The sequence below is a fragment of the Haliotis rubra genome, unplaced genomic scaffold (genome assembly GCF_003918875.1).
Source record: "Haliotis rubra isolate DU_JTF1 unplaced genomic scaffold, ASM391887v1 Scf10, whole genome shotgun sequence".
In the NCBI taxonomy this organism is placed as follows: Eukaryota; Metazoa; Mollusca; class Gastropoda; order Lepetellida; family Haliotidae; genus Haliotis; species Haliotis rubra.
Genome location: NW_025764892.1, coordinates 1,490,796 through 1,516,723, shown reverse-complemented (window position 1 = coordinate 1,516,723; position 25,928 = coordinate 1,490,796). Strand labels below are relative to the sequence as shown.

The window sequence follows — 25,928 nt, the reverse complement described above, 5'->3', positions numbered from 1 at the left end:
TCTGATGTCCATATTGTTCAACAGAAAACTGTATGATTCAGTAATAACCATAAGTGGCTTACTTCAATTGCTCTCAACTTAAACATCCCGGATAGGACATATGGTTTGCACTGACTTGAAAAGGTCATGGTAGTCTGGAGTTCTTCTTGAACTTACAGTGAATCCAGAAATCCCAAGGAAACAGCTTATTCTTCAAAATGTTCACACTGTTGGAGGATTTCACTAGTATGTACTTCACACTGCTTTGAGTATGTTGAGAGCAATGCACCTATCGTCATGGTGAATGGTTGGTTGAAGTCAGGTTGCTGTACTTGTTTAGATTTATTGTTGCAGGGTTGAAGCTCAGTGAACCTTTGGTATTGTGTTGATGCATAGGTTGAAGAATGCTATGCATTTTGCCTGCATTATGGTTGCAGCATGATAGACCTGGTCATAGCAATAGTGTGGAAGTATATTGGACATTGTATCTGCAGTAGAGTTGAAGCATACAAGGCATGGTATCAGCAATAGGACTGAAGTATATATATGGCATGGTAGCTTCAATGGGGTTGAAGCATATATGGCACAGTAACTGCAGTAGGGTTGAAGCATGCTAGGGCATGGTGTCCGCAGTAGGGTTGAAGCATAAGGTATGGTATCTGCAGTAGGGTTGAACCACATAAGGCATGGTATCTGCAGTAGGGTTGAACCACATAAGGCATGTTATCTGCAGAAGGGTTGAAGCATGCTAGGGCATGTTATCTGCAATAGGGTTGAAGCATGCCAGGCCATGGTATCTGCAATAGGGTTGAAGCATAAAAGGCATGTTATCTGCAGTAGGGTTGAAGCATTTAAGGCATGTCATCTGCAGTAGGATTGAACCACATAAGGCATGGTATCTGCAGTAGGGTTGAACCACATAAGGCATGGTATCTGAAGAAGGGTTGAAGCATGCTAGGGCATGTTATCTGCAATAGGGTTGAAGCATTTAAGGCATGTTATCTGCAGTAGGATTGAAGCATATAAGGCATGTTATCTGCAGTAAGGTTAAAGCATATATAAGGCATGGTATCTGCAGTGGGGTTGAAGCATATAAGGCATAATATCTGCAATAGGGTTGAAGCATATACATCATGTTATCTGCTATAGGGTTGAAGCATATAAGGCATGGTATCTGCAATAGGTTGAAGAATATACAGCATGTTATCTGCAATAGGGTTGAAGCATGCTATGTCATGGTATCTGCAATAATGTTGGTCACCTGTTGGTTTCAAAAGGACGAGGCGTTGTTGATCTGATGGTTGCAATAAGGTTGAAACAATGTAGACCTGATGGTTGTTGTAAGTTTGAAGTGTGGTGTTTCTGTTGTTTGCAGATAGGGTTAAACAGGTTTGACTCAGCTTATAAAATTGATCTGGTGAAGATTTTCAAAACATGCCCAAATATGAAATCTGTTAATCTCACACCATGATCACCTGTACAGGGTTGTTTCCTATTGAATTGTAAACAAACATGATTTGATTGAACTGTGATGGACAGGTTGAGCAAGAGCCAGTGTCCGTGCTGGTAACGAAGCTGTCAATTTATTCAACCACATTGACCCATTGAAATCGACAGGAAACATCTTTATCCTTTCTCTATGTTTACGCTCGTGGTCTGTGCCCACAGGAATAATATATCCTGCTTCAGCTATCTGTCTTCCTACACTAGAGGGCTGCGCCCATTGATGCAGCACTGGTACAGGATACATACCTCCCTCTGACCTCTTGTACCCATTCTAATAGCTGTCAATTTAGTTTAGATGAGCGTTGTCATAAATTTAGATGAGACAAGTTTTCTGGCACATGCGCCATACTCATTTTTTGCAGTATATTGTTTATTATATCTCCTTTTCATTACAGTTAATACCCAGGACCTGTCAGCCAACATGCCCCAAAAATGGCCGTCCAAACAAATAGTTGTTGTGAGTGAGAGATTTTCTGTGTGATGTAATTTCAAAATGGTGATGTAACTGCTGAAATGTAGCTATGTTTGTTAACAGTCCCAGGGTCTTTATCAGATATGGAGAAACCTTTCGTTATTAACTAAAATTATACTCTATTCAATCTTAAGACAAGTGGCTGAAGTGATGGAGCAAGAGGTGTTTGCACACGTTCTAGGTAGGCCCTGCGCCTGATAATGGTTCCATTGTCCTCTAATGATGCTTGGTGATGTGTGGCCCTGGGCCAACGGCTGAAATTATATTTTATGTTTATTTTGTATGAATATCAGCAAACCTCTGTCAGATGTCTCCAATGTTTCTACTTTTTCGTTTCCTTAAATGAAGTGTATATTTTGATTCTCTCATCTGAAACATTTGTTCAGATTTTTCCTTCTTGGAGTAATGGCCTGTAGTCATGTGAGAAGCTCCATGTCCTAAGCTTTTGACCGGAGTGGTAATATTTATGTCAGTCTTCGAAGATTTTATTGGATTTACTGTTTGTGTTGTTGCATATGCTCACCACTACGACATTGTTGGTGTCTTACATAGTTTTAGTTTTGGGTAAACTTGTGAGCAGGCTTTTTGGGGTGACTTTGAGGTTGTGCATGACACAGTCAACTAACTGCCAATATGGTGGACAATGACTCTAGTGAGTTGGAGAATGCATTACTGTCTGACAGTCCTCCGAATCTTGTGAGTTAGAAGTGTTACCTCTTGGACAGAGAGGTTAAATAAATTACTTAATGAAACACAGGCTGGGTTTAGGTTTTTGCTATTGTACAATGTGTACAACTAACAGTATATTATCATGTTCATGTTACAAAATGTGTGTTCTAAATATCTCCATGGGCCTAAAGGCCATTTTTGCTGTGCCTTCATAATGGTTGTGTGGCATTTGCTGGTTAGAGTCTCACCTGTTTCATGTGTGTTGAAGATAGATGCAGACTAATGCTTAGTCCCTGAATATATATAATTTTGATAATAACAAATAAACCCATTTAAATTGAAAAGGAGACCAAGTTAGATGGGAGATAGACTTGCTTTATTTAGGGCTTAGGCATTGTAGGGAGGGCTAGGCAGTTGAGAAAAATAATGTGGTTCAGGGACTGTGAGAAAGTTGAGTTGAGTTGGATTTTACGTCACATTGGCATTATTCCAGCCATATAGTGCCGAGATCAAGTCTGAATTCATACACATGTCCAAAAGATTTCTTTTTTTTAAAACATAGATTCATTACATTATTCTTTACAAACAAAATATGTCATAGCCACCAAATGCAAAAACAAGCAATCCGTCATTCACATTATGAATGAATGATGGAAAAACTGAAGCAGTCGTTGGACAAAAACAGAAAACACAAATGACAGGGACATTTCGATTAGTAATGCCAACATACCATTCTCTTCTGCTGTCAAAAACCTTGGTTTTGTGATTGTCTCTGATCTGCAAATGGAGAGCCAGGTTACCAACACTTGCAGAAGCTGCTATCACAATCTTCGCAACATTGGTCACATTCGAAAAATGCTCTCCAGAGAAGCCACATGTGTCCTTGTATGCTCTTTAGTCCAATCACGATTAGACTGGCAGCAGTCTGTATTACGGCTTGCCAGAGAGACTCCTCACAAAGCTCCAGAAGGTGCAGAACACTGGTGCAAGGATCATCACACCTGTCTTGAAGTCCTTGCACTGGCTGCTGGTGTGAGCAAGAGTAGAATTTAAGTCTCTCACACTTGCTTATCAGTGCTTTCACACAACTGCGCCAAGTTACTGAGTGACATACTCTCCAAGCACAATCGACCACCTCTGTGGTGTAGTGGTTAGATGCATGTCGTCATGTGAGCGAAATATTCTCAAGCACGACGTTAAACCCAATTTCACCTCACCTCCAAGCACAATCCTGTGAGAACATTAAGATCAGCAAATCTTGATCTTCTGGAGATACCAAAACGCCATCTAAAGTCATTTGGCTACTGCTCATTGAGCTATGCTGCACCTTCTCTCTGGAACTCTCTTCCCCATGATATCAGACTGTCACCAACCCTAGACAACTTCAAATCTCATTGAAAGACATTCCTTTTCCGAAAATACTATCACTGCTAAATTTCCGTGTTCCTACTCGTTATAAATACCGTGTATATACTCACCATAGTGCTTAGAGCAGACTCTTAGTGCCTGGAGTATTTTAGCGCTTTATAAAATCACTCATTATTATTATTTATTACATAGTTACAACTTATGATAGAAACAACTGCAGTGGAAAAGTCCATACAGTGAAGCAGTATAAGCTTGATGCTGAACATTTCATCGCAAGATATACACATGGGAGGTCCATCTCCATCTGTTTTGAGCAGATAGTCATGAGTAAATACATCGCTGTAAAACTACTAGGGGTGGGTATTGCAGAGAATTTTCATATTGCGAACGAAAATCAGAAATTGTAGCACTCAAAGGGGGTTTGTAAAAATTCCATCACATCTCATACAATACCACCCTACACGATCGTTGTAATCTACGTGACTGTTCTTTATGATGGCTGCATAACACATTGAAGGGCGATATCATTCACAAAGTTTAGTCGTTAATCTCAAAGTTGGGTTTAGTTAAGAAAACAACATTACATGTAACATCCTCTCCACTCAGTTGAGTTTGTTAGCATTATAACAACAAACTTCATCAAGTCAAAGCTCTTGAAAATATAACTTTATGTTCTACCGTTAAATGCAGCTCTTTACGCAAAAGAAGTCGACAGAAAGTATCGACATCTGAGAGGTAAAATCATGAACTTCACTGACAATTCAACAGCATTTATAAAAGGTAATATTATTGATCAGGTTGTGAATGAATGTGTTTGTAACGTAGATTACAGATTTGCACAAAAAACACTTGTTCACATGAATAACATTCATTCCTTCTTTCTCCCTACACACCTGCCCGTAATACCGTTAGTCTTGCCCATTCTGTCAGAATTGAACAATGATATTTTTGTGATCTACGTTACCAAACTGTCATCTACGTTACCTTACAAACTAATTCATTGGACGTAATAATCGTCCTCATAGAGACTGATTTTACAAAAACTTACCCCATATATGAAAGTCATGTTAACTTGGTAGTACTGGATGCGATTTTGACTTTTATTTGTGTTTATTCGTCTGCTAAACAAGTACAAATCAAAACGACAGAAGAAATAGGTAATTGGGCATTCTCTCTGAGAATTGGTGAGAATGTCATATATGGTATTGCTTGAGAAATATGATATGGAAGAAATCATTTGTAATACCTTGTTTGTCAAATCATTTCCTGTTGGAGTTAAATCTGCAATGCTTGTCTAGTTCAAGTAGTTATGTGTAACGCAACCTTATTTACTGTCAGTAGGGCAGACATTGTGAAATTGTTACCGATATGGAAGTATTAGAGAACTTCCACCCTTAGTCATACACATAAGCCGACGGCTGAGATCATTCAGGATATGAGAGACAAAATCATTTCCTGAAGTGAGTATTCGTCACTATGAAATTGGCAAGTTGTAGCAAAAATACATATTGCACTTATCAACTTAAGTATTCACACAGAGTAAAATCAAATTTTAACAAAAATTAGATTTTTCAAAGGAAATATAAGCCAAGAACATATGTGTATGATAATCTACTGGAAATTTAGGAAATACATTTGTTTTGACAAATTTACATTTAAAATACTGTATATTTGTCATATTAGTTCAGTATATTTCAATTTACAACACTTCCCTGAAATCACTCTCGTGTCTGTAAACCTTGCTCATAGAATTCTGATCTGATTTAAGATATAACTGTCAGTTGTACCCATTAGCAAGTCATTTCTGCTTGTGTCATTGTATCATTGTATTCATGTTGTAGTATTGTATAAAAAAAATTTGAGATTTGGATTTTCCTGTTGCAAGTATTCATATTGTATCAAGATTTTATTTTGATAGTTGGAATATAATGTTGCCAGTAGGGGGCATCAAATCCTCTAAAGTGCAGTTGTTCTCTGCATGAGATGCATCCCTTGGGCATGCAAGATGCCAGTCCTCATGGGTATGGATCCTGGTTGAATCTCAAAATGAAGGAAGTCTACATTTGACTCAAGTTCAGGATCTCCCTTCTGGTTGAACCCCAAAATGAAGGAAGTCTACATTTGACTCAAGTTCAGGATCTCCCTTCTGGTTGAATTCCAAAATGAAGGAAGTCTACATTTGACTCAAGTTCAGGATCTTCCTTCTGGTTGAATTCCAAAATGAAGGAAGTCTAAATTTGACTCAAGTTCAGGATCCCTACTCAATTTTCATCTCTTTTTAATTTAGATGGAGTAATTTGTTTCTATCAAAATTTGATATTTTCAGAGACAAAGCATCAGTCGACTGATTAAGTTACCAGGTTTGTTGCAATGCTTATTGCTGTTGCCAAGGTGATAAATTTCTAAGACTGTCAGTATCAGTGATACTGATGTTTCTAATATATTAGGCGATGTCAATCTGTATTTTATTGTGTACTTTTGGTTTAAAGTCTAGTTTTGCCAGAACTGTAGGCGACAAGAATGAACTGAACCAATGCTGCTTCACTCAATATCCAAACTGTTTGCATGTATTTTTGTTGAGTCAGAATTTAGACAAATATACACATGTAGGCTGTAGATTAACTGTGAAAAATTATTAATTTGAAACTGCATGTTTCAAAAACACGCACTAGTGTTGCCAATGTTAAGGAAGAGTTCAGGTGAACTACAGCACCTCTGTGTTATAGTTTTACTCTGCATCTCCAACGCCTCAGGAAAAATTCCTGATTGTACTGTTAGTTGTTGGTCTCACAAGCCAGTTCTGGTTTCCCCTGCCATGATATTGCTGGAATACTGTTAAAAGCGGCGTAAAACTAGACTCACTAACTGTCCGACAGGTCCTAGAAAATACATTTTAAAAAAATGAATAAAATTAATTGAATAGAAGTCTAGAATAATTTGGTAAATTGGCTTTTAGAAATTGAGGATTGATCAGGGCTCCATTTGGATTTGTTTTGTAGATAAGTAAAGGATCAAAACCAACTCCGAGGTTTTGTTTGAAAAAGTAAGCCCGCAGCAGAGGGAAATTGGGGGTGCCGACAGAATGAACCTACCGAAAGATAAACTTCAGACATAATTATCCCCCGCAACGCGTTTTGCAGGGGGGGTATTAAAATGGACTCCGTCCGTGTGTGCGTGCGTGCGTCCATCCTTGCACATTTCTCTTTTCTGGAGCAGAACTCTAAACCGTTCAATATTTCTTCACCAAACTTGGCACATAGATAGATCTGGTGGTGTACTGGTGCCTTTTGGTAGTTTTGGAATTCTGAATAAAATATTTTTGGCTTTTCCATGGCAACAAGTCTGACTTAGCCTGAAATTGGTGGTAGTGCTCTTTTCCGGAGCTGAACTTTTAAACCGTTCACTATTTCTTCACCAAACTTGACACATAGATTGGTCTGGTGGTGTACTGGTGCCTTTTTGGTAGTTTTGGAATTCTGAATAAAATATTTTTGGCATTTCCATGGCAACAAGTTTGACTAAAACAGAAATTAGTGGTAGTGCTCTCTTCCAGAGCAGAACTCTAAAACCGTTCAATGTTTCTTCACCAAACTTGGCACATACATAGATCTGGTGGTGTACTGGTGCCATTTGGTAGTTTTGGATTTCTGAATAAAATATTTTTGGCATTTCCATGGCAACAAGTTTGACATAGACTGAAATTGGTGATAGTGCTCCTTTCTGGAGCAGAACTTTAAAAACTTTTCAATACTCTCCTTCCACTTTTCTATATACACACCTAAATATTTGACATAATCATAACTCGTAGATATAATCATGAAGAGTATTTTGCCATTGCGGGGGATATTGATGACTTTGTCTTCTCGTTTTAATATTTGGTATTTACTGTTGAAATCAATTCGGATGGGAATGGCAGCCGACACCTTGCCTTGCACACGCAATGCAAGTGCTCTGCACGCTCTACTCGTGTCCTGCATGTGCGCGCTGCCTGCACTACCCGTCTTGTGAGGACCACATGGTTCATACTGTCAAACAATCTCATTCTTCACAGCGATCCTTTGTAGCCTAGTGGATAAAACTGCCAAGCCAGTAAGCAGACGGTTGCAGGTTCAAAGCCAGGTATTGGCACTATATAATAGAATAATGTGATATTTTACGATCATGTTCAGTTTTAGCAAGACAAAGTTATATCAATGATCAAAACAAGTAATAATTCAAAGTCAAGGGCAATTCCTCAGAAAATCCCCAGGATGCAGGCAATTCTGTAGAAAATCCACGGGATTTCATGGAGAATGCCCGTGAAACTACCTGTAGAGGTTTACTCAGTAAAAGGAGAATCTAGCGAGACAATAGAGTGACGTTACTGGAGGTTTATAAATATATTTATTCATATTTTCGAAAACAAAGACTAACTTTCTGGGACTGTCAGTCTTTGTAACGTACCTGCTTGTAGGACTATTGGCAGTGGTCTATACCACATTGCCTGATGACTGGAAGTGGTTTATATTGAGGTTTTCTTTCTCTTTGTTTATAAGGTGTAATCTGATTAATTCAACATTGACAGATTTTAATAACAATCTGTCCTCAGTTCAGGTAAGTGACTCCATCTGTGTGATGCATGTCACAGACGTGGAAGTAGAAATTCTGTTGGTGCATCGTAACTCAAAACTCTGGAGATGTTTCTTTTCAGCTGGTAAGACATTCTAAGATGTTTACAGGCTACATATTTATATACAACAGCTAGCAGGGACGGATCGAGGAACTGGATGATTGGGGACATTTGGGCCCGTGTGTTAAAAAGTCAGGTGACATTCATCAAAAACAGGGACACAATACCAAAGCATGTTTTCTTGATGAAATCCTTCTAAGTCTTGGAGAATAGTACGGAACAAACAATAGTACAGAACAAACAAATACTTTATTTACTGTAAGCGCAGATTTATCAACACTGAAATGTCACATGATGCATCAGTTAGATGTGATAAACAATCTGGGTTGTCAATGCTTTTGTCTGGCGAGGTTTCACTTACAATTAGTATGAGCAGTCTGTTAATATTTATAGCAGACAAATGAGACCAAGGGGAGTGAAATTTATAGGACATATTAGACTTCTGTGTGCTGTAAGATCTTTGACTGCAATGGATGCTGCAATAAATGTTGCTTGAACATTAACCTCAGAAAAATGATGAATTTTACAATAGCTATATTTGAGTAAGTGAGTTTATTTTTACTCCGCTTTTAGCAATATTACAGTCATTCTCTTCCCACAGAGGTTACTCCTGTCATATCTTCCTACGTAACCTCTGTTCTAATACGGCCCTTTCATGGTGTTCGTTCAAGACTCGTGATTGGAGGCAATCAGATTTAGTTGTGCAATCAGCAACGTTGTTTCAAAAGTGGTCATTCGCAAGGCCTCGGTAATTTCCGTATGCTTCGAGAAAACTAAATTTCTTCCCCTGCGCGATGCGCAAACGTTTCTTCTAGACAGAACTCAGTCATGTTATGGCTGCTCAGTGGCGTTTCCATCGCCCTCGTTGACAACGGACAAGCTAGCCATTAAACGTCTTGTGTGTAACATCAACACAAGTCCCTGGCAGATGGGGGATATTTGTGGCCCCACATTTGCTTGTGTTAGTCAAGTTGAATCTAAGTCGATATAACACGTGTTCTGATTGGATAGAAAGAAGGGAGATAATTAGTGTTGCAATCTTTTGCCGCTAGGGGATTTTACGAGAACCGGGAAATATGGCCGTATTAGAACAGAGGTTCGTAGGAAGATATGACAAGTAACAGTGTAGGAAAGATAGCCCGTCCCAACGTCCGAGACGGGTGAATTTTGTGGAGGACGGGTTAAAAAAATATCTAGTCCGTCCTCATGTCGGGTCAATTTTAGCAAACCAATGACATATATATTATGATTATAACCTTTTTGAATATTTACTGCCGAAGGTGTTTTATTTATATTTGGAGGACAGGCTAGATTTTGCCAGGACTGGTAAAAAATTTGACCTGCCAGTCCTGTGGACAGGCTAGATTTTCTACATCTTTCCTACACTGCAAGTAACCTCTGTGGGAAGAGAATGTATAACAGTGGGCACACCAGAAATGGGCTTCACACATTGTACCCATGTGGGGAATCGAACCCGGGTCTTTGACGTGACGAGGGAACGCTTTAACCACTTAGTTACCCAACCACCCCGTTATATTTGAAAATAAGCGTGAAAGTGAAGGGGGCCTAGTCATAAAGATAATGTTGATATACAAATAAATTAATGGGTCTCTAAATTCATCTGCTGGTAGTACATGAGCAAACTTCAAGACCTGTCTTTACATACAACAGTTGTGAAACCAATATATAATTTATGGATACTGAAACAGCTGTCTGATGCTTTCATTTCTTTATGATATCAATCTGAGAAAACACATACATGTAACAATTAAAAGTGTGATGGGTTATGTAATCATCATTTAATCATTCTTAATTATAAGATAAGATAGGTCACAATGACCATGAGTATTTTGAGCTAACCAGTGTTCACGAATGGTGTTTCAAAGTAACAGGACATTGGGTCCTGTAAGTTTCAGATGTCTGTCTGACCCATTGAAAATTCACAGGACCCATAGAATAAAATTAGACAAACATTTCAGTTTTAACATTTCTTATAACTGGCATTGAAATTATTAACAAACATAAGATTTTTAAACATCAAACAAATGTCACATGTCACATATAACAACTTCAGTCAAAGTCATTGTGAAATATACAGTCAGACACTGGGGCCGGCGGGTTGAAGACTTCTATCGGACCGTTGGCGAAACTGCCGGATTTGTCAGAGGGTCAGACACTATTCGTAAACACTGGAGCTAACACGCGACGATCTTTCTGGGTAGAATCTGATTTGCAGACCTGTATTGACAAACTACAATGAGTAATTGTGATAGCTTTGCGTTAAAATTTTATACATATTGTGGTCCCTAGTTTACAATAGTATATGAGCATGGGTACTGGACCCAATGACCCCCAACCCCCTTAGCAGCGTTCGAAATACCTACCTGCCCAACCACCCGGGATGGGTTATTTTCAACACAGACTGCCAGATTCTCAAATTCACCTGCCCGACGGTCGGGTTAAAATTTAGACATGTATATGAAGATATTTTGTGGGTGCCAGGTAAGTTTAGGTCAGGACTGGCAAGTTTTACATGGTTGAAATTATTGGGATTTTCATACCCTGCCCTTAATATTGAACTCTGGAAACTAAGCTTGCTTAGGTTGGTTGGTTTGTTGTTTTACGCCACACTCAGCAATATTCCAGCTATATGGTGGCGGTCTGTAAATAATTGAGTCTGGACCAGACAATCCAGTGATCAACAGCATGAGCATGTGTCAACCAAGTCAGCGAGTCTGACTACCCGACCCTGTGAGTCTCCACTTACGACAAGCTTGGGTTGCTTAAGACCAATTCTAACCTTGATCTTCACGGGTGAGCTTGCTTAGGAATAAGACTATACTGGACCACCCAATCAGGTGTTGAAGGTACACATGTTTCACTGTTAGGTCTTGTTCATGTCAGCTGTTCTGAAGTCATGCATGTGATTCTGTTGCAGGTGTATCTGAGTTTGGTGTGGCATGGAGGACGAATCAGTCTAGCATATTACGATATTGACACCATGCTGATTCACCTTATGCTGGACACTGAAGAAACAGACAATTTTTCCATACTTAAAAGAGGTAATTACATGCTTTTTACATATTTTCATTTCAGGTGTGACAGCACAAAATATGTACTCAAAGGCCAAAATATTATTTTATTGGTAATCTTGTGAATGATTTAGGGGATTTGAACCAGAGACAGAATGTGTTAAAGAGACTTAAATGTGAAAAGTTGCATGAAACAGGACGTACTTGAGAAAAATGGCAAGCAATGTTCACTTACAAAGGGCCGACAACCAGACACTTATCATTTCCACTTGATGCAGTACTAAGTCTTAAGAAGTGCAGAAGTCCGAAAAATCTTCTATTCAACACTCTAAAACAAGTTTGACATGCCACACCTCTGGATAGCTACCAGGTGTTAATACAATGTATTCTCCAGTCTGTCACTTTGCTACATCTATATAAACACCATGTGGCACTTGAGATATTTTCAGAGAAACAGTCAAATTATAGACTGTCCATGTAGTGCCCCCCCCTCAGGAGTAATGACCACACGTCAAGACTTTATACATTCGAAACACACACTGACAATCCAGGTTCCAGTTGACTAATGCTTAGTCTCTGAATATATATATAATTTTGATTGTAACAAATAAACCCTTTAAAATGAAAAGGAACCCCAGGGAGACCAGAGATTTAGACTGTCTATCTAAATTTTATCTTTGAAACTGAAAATGCTTAGTGAATTTTATGGTGAAATGTAGACTAAAGCTTTGTCTCTGGATATATAATTTTGATTGTAACAAATAAACCCATTTAGATTGAAAAGTGGGGGCTTTATGATCTGGGCCGAGATAACAGCTGCAGCAAGGCTGATCACTTCAGTGCTGGCATAATAATTAAAAATTACCCACTGTCACGTTAAGGTAATGACCCCTGCTCATTGGCTCAACCATGTGTGGTCGTCTAGAGACACCATAATGACCGCACCAGTGACTAAGATAAAATATTATATAATAAAAAAGAGCACAACCAAACAGTAATGTTAATACATTTATTAGGACTATACATGTAGATCTGAATAACCCAAATTAAAATTGCAATATGTATCAATGAGCTGAACTCCTAATAAGCCTATATGGACATGAAGAACCAGTTATAATAAAAATACCCCTGACAGGAATAGTGTATTACGTGAAGTAATAATTGGAACGCCAGACTGAAGGTAAGATTACAAGGAACTTACCAGCATATTCCTGTGTCCAGCGTTCCAAGAGGTCCTAGTTGGAGTGAGTCCACCGTGGGAACTGCCCCCAACTAGAATGGTTTGAGAATTTATAGGGAGTTGCCGGACGTCAGAGGGGACAACCTCTGACTTGGCCAAGAAAGATTGAAAATGATACTTGAAACTTAGAGACTGTGTTTCTCAAGCATCAAGTTTTATGATAAAGCCAAAAAATATTCATTAATCTTATGAATCAAATCTGGACATGTGATAGCAGACGTTAGTGGCTACCATCACATATTATTTTAATTGTTCTACATTCACTAATAATGAAGATATAGTCTCAATAAAGACTTGAAAATAGTCTTCTATTGGCATTAATAGAGGAAAATACTGTATTTCTCCCAAAATAAACACGTTTATATAAATTAGATCATATAGACGGAAAACTGAATATTATGGGCTAGTTGCATGATACAAGATTTAGGTTAGGTTCAAAAGTTGACTTTAATACTTGACATGATATGTCCGTGACAAGCACACATGGACTACATAAATTGTATTGAAGTCAACTTGATGCAGGGTTTCGTCACATGACCCCCCCTCAAAATTAGGAAATTTGCTATACATAGATGTGTACAAATTTGCTGACAAATTAATAATTAACACCATTACGTGAAAACAATGAATATGATAAACATGCATACACATATACATGTAGTGAATATATCTGACAACCATCAAACTAATCAACAGTTGTATGCCTTGTCGTAGACACAGTCACATGACTTAATGATAATAACATCAATCACATCACATCAAGCACATCTCGATAAGGCGTCAGCAATAATGTTATTGCTTCCTTTGATGTGTTCAATTTTAATAGGGTACTCCTGGAGCATAAGACTCCATCGCAACACCCGCTGGTTTGTGTCCTTCATCCGATGGATAAATGTTAATGGGTTATGATCAGTGTAGACCATAACCTGATGCGAAGCACATCTTACATAAATTTCAAAGTGCTTTAACGCCAAAACCAGTCCTAATGCTTCCTTCTCCACAGTAGAATAGTTAAGCTGATGCTTGTTGAACTTCCGTGAGAAGTAGCTCACTGGATGGTCCATTCCCCTGTCATCTTCCTGGAACAACACTGCTCCACATCCTAAGGCACTTGCGTCCACAGCTAGTTTGAAAGGCTTTGTGAACACGGGTGCAGCTAACACTGGTGTGGAACAGAGCATAGTCTTCAGGAGCTGGAAACCGTGCTTTCGCAGTCTTCTGTCCAGTTGAACTTCACCCCTTCTTCAATAATGCTGTAATAGGAGCTGCCACTGAAGCAAAATTTGGACAGAATCTTCGATAATAACCAGCCATTCCCAGGAACCGACGCACCTCCTTACATGTTTTAGGTTGAGAAAAGTTGATAATACTATCAACTTTAGCTGTGATTGGAGCTACCTTCCCCAAGCCAACTATGTGTCCAAGGAATGTAACTTGTGCTTGACCAAATTCACATTTTGCCAAGTTGACTGTCAAGTTTGCTTCCTTGAGACGAGTAAACACTTCCCTCAGAGTAGCCAGGTGATCCTCCCAGGTGTCAGATCCAATAATGACATCGTCGATGTATACCTCCACACCAGCAATATTCGCTAGTACCAGATTCATCAACCGTTGAAAAGCTGCAGGTGCCGTCTTCAGTCAAAGGCATGACCCGATACTGATACAGGCCATCTGGGGTCACAATAGTCAGGATTCTCTTGGCACGTTCTGTTAATGGGATTTGGTAATAGCCCTTAAGGAGGTCAAGCTTCGTTATGAAGACAGCATGGCCAACATTATCAATGCAGTCATCGATGCGTGGTAGAGGGTGAGAGTCGGCCTTAACCAATCGGTTAATCTGTCTCAGATCAGCACACGTCCGAATTTATTGCCAGGCTTTGGCACCAGGATACATGGAGAACTCCAATCACTGTTAGACGGCTCTAGTATGTTGTTGTCCAGCATGTATTGGATTTCTTCTTTGAGATAGGCCTTCTTCTGTGGATTCATTCTGTAAGGATGTTGTCTCACAGGAGGGGCTCCTTCCACGTCCACATCATGCATCATGACATTGGTTACGCTTGGAGTATCGGGGAACAAGTCCTTAAATTCTTCAATGATAGCTGTTAAATCATCCCGCTGAGTATCAGTTGTGTGCTGCAACTTAGAGTCCAAGTCATTCAAGATATCACTATTGCATAACTTGATGTCTACAACGTCACTTTCTTCCAGTGACTCCTCACTGTCATTCCCACTCACTGTCATTACTGGTTGTACAGTCAGACGCTCGTGGTATGCCTTCAACAGGTTTACATGGCAGAACCTAGTCTTCCTACCTCGGTCTGGCGTGTTAATTACATAACCTGTCTCACTAACCTTGCTTCTGACTGTGTATGGTCCAAAAAACTTGGATTTTAATGAAGAACTTGGTATAGGTAGATATACTAAAACCTTGTCACCTGGTTTAAACACCCTGACCTTGGCCTTTCTATCAAACTGACCTTTGATCCTAACCTGGGCCTGTTGTAAATGTTTTCTAGCTAACTCAGTAGCTTGCCACAACTTATCTTTAATTCGTGACACATAATCCAACAACTCCTCAGACCCAGTTTCCTGAAGCCAACTATCTTTGACCAATTTTAATGGTCCCCTAGGAGTATGACCATAGACAAGTTCAAATGGTGAAAACCCTAGTGATTCCTGCTTAGCATCTCTAGCTGCAAACAATACAAAGGGAACTCCAACGTCCCAGTCCCTCTCATGCTCTTCACAATAACATCTTAACATGCTTTTCAGACTTTGATGGAAACGTTCTAATGCACCTTGAGATTCGGGGTGATAAGCACTAGATCGAATTTGACGAATGCCAAGCAACACCATAACTTGCTGAAACAGTTTTGACATGAAATTTGAACCCTGATCAGACTGAATGTCACCAGGTAACCCTGTCAACGTGAAGTACTTAATCAAAGCTTTTGCTACAACTGCTGCAGTAACTTTCCGTAAGGGAATTGCTTCCGGGAACCGTGTATTAACACACATTATTGTCAGAAGGTATTGGTTTCCTTGACTAGTTTTAGGAAGTGGACCTACAACATCAATTAATACCTTGGAGAATGCTTCCCCGTCAACTGGTACCAACTTGAGAGGGGCTGGAGGTATGACTTGATTTGGCTTGCCAACCACTTGACATACATGACAAGTTTTGCAATATAATTCAGTATCATGGTACATGCCTGGCCAAAAGAAATCACTGGAAACCTTATCATAAGTTTTTTGTCCTTCCCATGTGACCAGCAAACAAACTCTCATGAGACAGGCTGAGAATATCCTGCCTATAAGGCTTTGGTACTACCACCTGATACCGAATACCAACATCAGTTTCATCCCCAGTCTCACCCTTGCCACTCTTCCTCATTAATACACCGTTGTGAACATAGAAACATGTATTTTCCATATCAACCTGTTTATCATCTACCACACTCGTCCAAGCATCCCTAAGAGTACTGTCCTCTCTCTGTGCCTGACACAAACTAGCCTTATCCCAGCCTATCAGACTCCCGCCTGGCACATTACTGTCCTGTGCCTTATCATCACACTCAGACTCGATTGTCTTGGATTCCAAACTACTCTTAGCTTGAGAACTATCATCGGTAGATGCCGCAAATGCTTTAGACAGACAAGTATCAGATAAACCTAGGAAATCACCCTTAGGCTGTTCTGTGCTTGTCATAGACCTTGTGGTCACACAAGCAGGGAAAATGTCGGCATTCTCCTTACTGTTCACTGTCACTGGAGAACTAGATACCTCTAGGACCTCTACACAGCCTTTGTGACAACAGCTATCTGTTAGATCATTTCCTAACAAGATATCCACACCCTTAATAGGTAACTCATCCACAACTCCCATTAGCACTTCTCCTGATACAAATTCGGATTTGATGTGAAATCTGTGCAATGGAACTGACCGATAGACTTTACCTACCATCTCAACTACCACACTTGTCCCAGTAGCAGACTTTTCAGGATTAGTAACCGCACTTGGAACAATGAGAGTTTGCCAAGCTCCCGTGTCCCTGTACATAGTTACTTGTCTTTGAGAACTCTCCTGACCTACTTCACTAACAACACCATCAGATATGTACTTTTCATACTTCTGCTCAGGCCGCTGTGAATGCACGGCAGTACCGAGTGATGGTTGAGCTGTACTGCTAACAAAACCCACCACTTTTTGATTGTCATTTTTCCTCTTATAACAATCTACAATCAAATGATTGTTCATCCCACAATAAGCACATTTAGGTTTTGATGCTTTATCACTATTAGATGCTTTTGGATTGAGTCTCCCATTCTGAATAGCCTCACCCTCAGATTTATTGCCATTGCCTAGAGCGCCACCCTTCTGATTAGACCCTGGTTTCCCTGATTGCTTGTTGTCATACTTAGACACATTAGACTGTTGTCCTACTGTTGATTTATGTATTAGTACATAATTGTCAGCAGTTATTGCTGCCTCTTGCAATGTAGTAACCTTTTGGTCCTCCACATGAATTCTTAAACCAGCTGGCATACAGTTTTTTATTTCCTCCAAGATAAACAACTCTCTTAATTTATCCAGATTTCCATCTATTCCTTCTGCCCGATACCACTTATCAAATAAGCTTTCTTTATGGAAAACAAACTCGCAGTAAGTTTCACTTTCGGATTTTCTTAGTTTCTGAAACTGTTGTCGGTAAGCCTCACTGGTTAATTGATAAGCCCTTAGAACAGCAGCCTTCAGTTCTGGATACGATCTAGCCTGAGTATCGTCTAAGGAGTTGTAAGCCTGGGTAGCCTTTCCTTTAAATTTACTCTGAATCAGAATATGCCAGTATTCTTTCGGCCATTTTAGCTCTATAGCTACCCGCTCAAATTGATGAAAGAATCTTTCAACTTCATTCTCATCAAAATTAGGGACTGAACGATAGCATTCATTCACCTTAAAGCTACCAGTATCCTGTTCATGAACCCTATTCCTCAACTCAAGCTGCTTAAGCTTCAACTCATGCTCCATCCGAACTTTTTCTCTTTCAAACTCTCTCTCCTTCTCTTGCATTTCCAATTTCTTAAATTCTAGTTTCTGTTCATAAGACAGATTATCGCCGAAATTGAACTGATCATCAGAACTACTTCCATCCCCCCTAGACGCGGTTTCAGGTGGTGAAGTTATTAAAGCCTCTATCAACGTATCCCTTATCTCTCTTACATTCATTGACTGGTCAACACTAACATCATTAGCACTGGCCATTTTCAAAAGGTCCTCCTTGTTAGTCCTTCTTATCATGGCAACAGTTGGTTGGCTCAATTCAGACATTGTAGAAAGAATATATCACACTCTCTCTGACCTCTCAAGCAGGTACCAAAGTATCCTAACTGTAGATACCGTAACAACTACCCGAGTCCTGGCACTAGAACAATAGACCATTAAGATCCCGGACGAGCCCCCAATTTTAGTCTTGTCACGGTGCTGGCAGCGGTAATGACCCCTGCGTTAAGGGTCATTGGCTCAACCATGTGTGGTCGTCTAGAGACACCATAATGACCGCACCAGTGACTAAGATAAAATATTATATAATAAAAAAGAGCACAACCAAACAGTAATGTTAATACATTTATTAGGACTATACATGTAGATCTGAATAACCCAAATTAAAATTGCAATATGTATCAATGAGCTGAACTCCTAATAAGCCTATATGGACATGAAGAACCAGTTATAATAAAAATACCCCTGACAGGAATAGTGTATTACGTGAAGTAATAATTGGAACGCCAGACTGAAGGTAAGATTACAAGGAACTTACCAGCATATTCCTGTGTCCAGCGTTCCAAGAGGTCCTAGTTGGAGTGAGTCCACCGTGGGAACTGCCCCCAACTAGAATGGTTTGAGAATTTATAGGGAGTTGCCGGACGTCAGAGGGGGACAACCTCTGACTTGGCCAAGAAAGATTGAAAATGATACTTGAAACTTAGAGACTGTGTTTCTCAAGCATCAAGTTTTATGATAAAGCCAAAAAAATATTCATTAATCTTATGAATCAAATCTGGACATGTGATAGCAGACGTTAGTGGCTACCATCACATATTATTTTAATTGTTCTACATTCACTAATAATGAAGATATAGTCTCAATAAAGACTTGAAAATAGTCTTCTATTGGCATTAATAGAGGAAAATACTGTATTTCTCCCAAAATAAACACGTTTATATAAATTAGATCATATAGACGGAAAACTGAATATTATGGGCTAGTTGCATGATACAAGATTTAGGTTAGGTTCAAAAGTTGACTTTAATACTTGACATGATATGTCCGTGACAAGCACACATGGACTACATAAATTGTATTGAAGTCAACTTGATGCAGGGTTTCGTCACACCACTACAAGCAATATATTAGGATTCAGATATTAGGAAAATATCATTATTTATTACCCACGAGGTCAACGTATTGGTAGTTGCATACTAATCTCGTACGTCACACGAGTGTCGTATTGCGTTGACCTGTGTCGTAACGACTTGACCTGAGATTCTAACGATTTGATTGGATAACCGATGACCTCTCAATTAGGTCACATTCTGACGTAACTATTTTTTCATTCATAAAAAATACGTGGATCCATTCATTCTACAACTAAATGCATTGTGGGAATGTAAACATCGCGAACGTTGCCGTGTCGCTGTTTAATTGTGAGTCGAACTGAGACATTATACCCGTCGAAAAACGTAAACGCAATGTTTCCACCAGTGATGTTAGCCAGAATGAAGCAACTGCAAACCAAGAAACGGGTGCTACGGAGAGTAGTTTACTGTAGGAGGCTGTACGCAGGCGATGACAACTGACATGCATCGTGGCGTCGCCGGTTACCAAGGCAGTGGCGTCATTGCAGTGGCGTCATGCAAATATTGTACTACAGTACAAAACTCTTCCGCAACCTCTTTATGAAACCGGTTTGGGTTTGAAACCAAAATATTAACAAAAATACGCTATTTTGTCAATTTAATGCATGTAAGGCGTGGGTAATAAATAAAATACCACACTTTCGGTCTCATTACATCACGAATTATCACGATGAATTATGACCTTCCTATGTTATCTGACCGGGCGGCGAGCGTAGGTCAGATAACATAGGAAGGTCATGAGTTTCAGATATATTATGTATGTAATGAGACCGAGTGTAGTATTCTCTATAGAATATTAGTTTCAGCATGATCAGTAATAGCTTAGAGAAAGACTCCAGTCAAAAGTAGTAAAACTCATCTCACAGACATACCATTGAAATAGGTATATGTTACGACTATACAATTTCACAGATGTTCAAGATAAATCCTAGCCTAAGGTATCAAGGACTCAAACCTTTCATTAAGACAAAGTTGTGTCTATTTTGTATGAATTATTATTCCATGATATGTGCAGAACATTGTTAATGTGGTCTCCTGACCCTCATGATCCCCTGATTTGTCACCAATGAACATGTCTGTGATGAACTGGAGCGATGCTATGTTATCCAAATTCTACAGTTACCCTGCAGGATCTCTGCCAAATCCTTCCTCAGATATTGAATAATCTTGCCCGTTTCTTTCATTGACATTAAGTGGCCTCATTGAGGCCTTTGAGTATATCTAACAAATAGCTATTTTATGGCTTTGTAGAACTATGGTATTTCACTGATATCAGGATGAATTAATAGGAAAATGTTGTTATACTTATATTGCATTGAATGCAGTCTCAAAATACAACATTAGAATTGATCTACTTATAATCCTTTGAAAAGAGGGACTTTTAAGAATAAAAAATATTTAAACAAATAACAATTTTTCCCTACCTTGCCAGCAAGAGTTTATAATCCTTGATAAATTCCCTGATGCTGTTATGACATTACCTTATTCTCCAGACAATGTGCTGTGATGTAACAAGTGAGTTGACAGTTCAAAGTTAAAGCTCATTGTTGGCACCAGTACTGGTACATTTTTGTACATGTATGCAATACTATGCATGCACACACTCAAACACTCTATTCATTTCCATGCTGTTTACTGACACAAATGAATATTCTTGGCAGTGCAACTCTGCATTTTGATGATAACATTTGTTAGTATCACCATTTGAAACTCGGCCTTTACTGATGTCAACTAAGGCTTTAGTCCTTTCCTAGAAATATTGTCGGCTCTAATGGGAGTCATGTAATTGTGATTTGAAACCTCTTGTTGACCAATCAAATCAAACATGTCCAGACACATTGTAGAATGTCTTGAAGATCCATCCACCTCTACAATATATGCTCACAGTTCCATGTTCATGTAATACTCGTTAGAATAGTAATGTACAATTATTGGTATTAATTAATTTTAATGAATCAAGCAGGAAGTATTATGAAACATCTCATTACTCATTAGATTTCCTTGTAACTGGTGACGTATGAAGAGATGTAGTGTTGGGTGCATTATGAAGTTACATCATATGAATAGTCACATAGACAATAGATGTTGCTAATGAAATGATACTTTGACTCCTTTCATTTAGCCCTGCATCAGCTTAGACCTGAGAAAGTTGTTGCAAGTTCAAAACAGGATGAGCGCTTGGTGAAGTTTCTCAAGCAAGCACGTCAGTATTAACAGCTTACTTAAAGGGTCTGTGATTTGTATTTTAGTGTGCATCCATTCTTGACATTCCATAAACAGTCGCAGTTAATTGACTTCCTTGTTTTGTTTATGGCTTTGCTGAAAAATGTTTATGCAACAACTCTGTTGCATCAAGGTTCCTTTGAACCATCTTTTTGTAATTTTTATACTTCATTGTGCTAATTATGTTTAGTTCTAAAGTGTTAACAACAGTGTTAGTGTAACCAAAAAACAGAAATATTTGGATATCCAGGCATGTTGCTATTTCTATGTCCAAGAAAGACATTCCTGATTTGGATAACATGAAACCCCTTCAATCTGAGGGATACCATTGCCAGTAAATCGTCTCTGTTGACAAAATTCTGTGCAACAGATCACGGAGTAATTATCCTTTATGTAAACATTCCCGGCAAGATTGTCTGAAAGGCAACAGAGTCCTGATTAAAGAGCTTTCACTTTAATATTTAGCACATGCAGCTTTTTTGTTTTGTAAAATCCACAGAATAAATTTAGCATCATCCTTTCTTTAGGGACCGTTCATAATTTATGCCTAGTCGGGTGATGATTATTTTTATTGAGAAGCATGTACAATGGGCCCTAATGCATATAATTTTTAAGCATTATTTTTTAATAGTCCTGTGTACAAAATTACTGACCTCCTCGAGTACATGTGTACAAAATCGATGACCTCCCTACCTCCCAAGAACAAAATGGGTGAACCTTCCCCCCTTAAATCATCATCACCCCCCTAGCCATATATTTGGAATGGTACCTTATAGGGGTGAAATGGTACGCGCGCTTACACAGGTACGGTACGTATTGCGGTACAGGACCTTCGGTTCGGTCCTTTTCGGTTCGGTATATGAGAACTTACTTCCGGGAAAATAGCGTCCGTCTGGCAAAGAAATGCATAGATTTTGACAAAATGATTCGATTTGTAGACATTTTAGAAAAGGTTTCAAAAGGTTAATAAATGACGGTACGAAAACCGATAATACCGAATTTTTGATTGCATTACGGTATACCGAACCGAAGGCAAAATACCGTGGTTCTACTAATACTGCAGTATACCGTTTCACCCCTTACACATAAATTGTTTGTATTTGACTTCTTTGTTCAGCCTTTGCAATTTTTTGTCCAGTCACCATGAGAGATTCATGGCATGAAAAAATGACCATGAAAACAATCTTGTGATAATCACATGATGAGGGAGGGAATCCAGTCATCATTGTGCACTTTTACAGAGGGGAAAATAGCATTCGAAATATTATTGTCAATATTTTCTTTCTCTGATAGTGACATAAAGAAAATTGTGAGTTTATCTGAATGATGTATTTACCAAGAACATTATTGACAACTCTGCACAAGGCCAAAGTAATTGTGATCTGATCATATACATTTTGTGTAAATAAATGAAAATCAGTGACTATGATATGTTATGTTAAGTGACATTTTAAAAGTTTTATCAATGAAGACAGAGTAAAAGAATTGTTTTATGTTCTTCAGTCTTTCATTGCAATGTTTGGGTACTTTTTTCTAATACCTTCAAAATGATTGAGATAATATAAAAGATGAGATCCAACTGTCAACTTCTAAGGTGGTATAGGCTACCACTGTACAGGTGTATTGATTGATGAGGTTTCTAAATATGTGTGGGCAGAATGACCCTTGGACAGCTTTATTGTGTTGATGGGGTGGTGGGGTAGCTTAATGGTTAAAGTGTTCAGTCGTAACACTGAAAACCCAGATTCAATTTTCTGCATTCAGTCCATTTCTGGTGTCCCTCTCTAAGATGTTGCTGGAATATTGCTAAAAGTGGTATAACACCATGCTATCTCTGTCACTAATAATGTTGATATCTTTTTAATACAAATTAGGGTAACATTAGAAGTCCACTCCGATGTTCTGTCCCTTTTAACTGCTGCAAGTTTTTAATGAAGAAAACAAAAATTTAACTGTTAATCCTTTAACAGGAATAGATATCTTTAGAAAGCCTATTCATGTCAGTACAGTTAAACTCCAGGTCATTATTTGTGTTGTATGAATAGGAAAGAAATTTAAAATGTTTTATTTGGTTCTAAATAAATCACAGTATGATTGATAATAGCATGAGCACAGTTTCTTTTGCCTTTGAGAATGTAACAGGTTTCACATTTCTGTATAATATTTATCTCTACCCTAGTGTCATCCCCGCAAGTTGGGAGGAGTGGAGAGGAGGAGGAGGATACAGAAGTGTTGCAGTTTCTACCCAGTGTCGACTTTTGTATGTTAACATTCTGATGCAATACACATTGTCAGTACTGTAGGGAATGATACAATTTACAGACTCTGCTCTCAACCTATGTATGTTTGAAAAAGTCAGAATATTTTTCTATAATGTGTTTTTTGCCAGGAAAAAATGTTGTGGAATCTTTTGTAAATAAATCTGGTGTATGTGAGTGACAGTGTGTAAATTGAAAATACACTGCACCAAATTACACACCACAAAATTACAAGGCTACAATTATGTCATATAATTTACCAATATCTGTATTTAAGTTTATAGAAAATTGCCACAGCTGCTCACTTCAAAATATTTTGTAATTATTGTACATGGAAACCACATATTATTAACAGTTCACATAAAACTGTGAAAGTCACACTCCAGAACAACTGGGCTAACTAGAACTGTGTTATGTTTGTGAAAATAATAACACATGAGAATATAATATTATATTTACATTTCAAGAATATTATCAAGGGCATACGACAAAATATCACAATTGCACTGCACTGTCCTGTGAAATGTAGTGTTCATAGTTCATATGTATGGAGGCACATGTACTTTCAGTAATTTGTTTCTGCTCAGACAGGAGATTTATCTTGTTTAGTCAGCTATAGTTGATGGGCATTTAATGTGTCGCAGCCTGAACTACTGGTAAAACTGCAGGAGTTACTTCCCTTTCCATACTGCCTGTATTGACCATATACTGTGTGGACCTGTGTATATTGTTGAAGAATAAGTTATCCATGGTCAAAATACAATATTATATCAAAAGCATTTCATGGAGCTTTAATTCAGAATGAATTCAGAATGAGTTTCCTCTACCCATGTACACATAAACCCTCAGTAATTACTTCCCTGTATTTCTTATGCTCTATGACGTTCACACTGCTGAATGTGTTAAAATACATTTCGTAGTAATTATTCCAGTAGTAAAGGCAATATTGATTGATAAAAGAGAGTTGAAGTGAAAGCCCAGTCACATATTATGGTTGCAAGTTTAAGACATTTCAGCAATATCTTTTCTTTCAGTTATTTTATTCATTCCCCAATCTTAAGAGGAAAGTGGACTTGTGTGATATGTGTGATTTGTATGATTTGTACTTTAGCTCTTGCGATCTGCAAACGAAGAATCCTGTCCCTCAATCTCCCCACAATACCTGACCACTACACTGACATGGAGCGCACTCTCTACATGTCATCACTTGTGCCCTTTGAGAATGTCTGCATGGTGAGTGTCCAGTATCTGAATTTCCACTCTTGTACTCTGAATGAAGACCATTTTGATGCCGCTTGATAGAGTAACAGAGGCATAAAACTATACCAAGTCACTCAATTACCTTCCCAGCGGGCACACAACGTTGAATCAACGTTGAATCAACGTTGAATCAACGTTGAATTTTGGTTGTTTGGTTGATCAACCTTTCATAAACGTTGATTCAACGTTTATCATGCGACCAAAGAAAGTTAGTCGAGATTCGTTTAGTTGCCAACGTTGTTTCAACGTAAGGAACCAACAAAATGTCAACTAATTGTTTCCTTGGCAAATTTGATACATAATTCATATTGGTAATAGGTATCCAACTTAGCAACTATCATTTCGAACATTAATTTCATAAAAGATCAAGATCGAAAGCTAGTGACACATATAATCTTATATATTGTTTGATTGTGTATCGATCAACGGACGGAAATATTACGTAAATCGCGAATTGAAAATGAAAACATCAATGATTTTAGGTATAAAGTTATCAGTTATCCGAATTGCATTACATTTGATATTTTCCCACAAAACTGTCAAAATTGTATAATTCCCGACAATTTGCTTTCAAACACATGCCAGATCGCCTCGCTTGGCCATATCCGGACATGCGCACAATTATCGCGCAAGAAAGGCAGCTGATCGTTGTCAGTTTACTTTGGCGAAGTTCAACGCATAATATCGTTCTATTTTCAACATCTTCACGGCATGCTGGTGTTTATTTGGTAAGTATGTCCTTCATGTATAATGAAAACGTAGGAATGTTGTTTAAATCTAGCAGTTCAATGTAGCAAGAAACTCGAATTAGGGCTCATGTTTTATCTCACAA

The 25,928-nt window shown here is 38.6% G+C and overlaps 1 protein-coding gene across 1 annotated transcript in view; it reads left to right on the top strand.

Moving 5' to 3' along the window:
- The window catches only part of LOC124253721 (mutS protein homolog 5-like), a 69,558-nt gene that overhangs the window by 19,432 nt on the left and 24,198 nt on the right, over positions 1-25,928 (top strand). Inside the window, 4 exon segments of the mRNA XM_046687572.1 lie at positions 11,602-11,725; positions 21,478-21,558; positions 23,758-23,838; positions 24,948-25,069. Coding sequence (XP_046543528.1) covers positions 11,602-11,725; positions 21,478-21,558; positions 23,758-23,838; positions 24,948-25,069 — 408 coding nt within the window.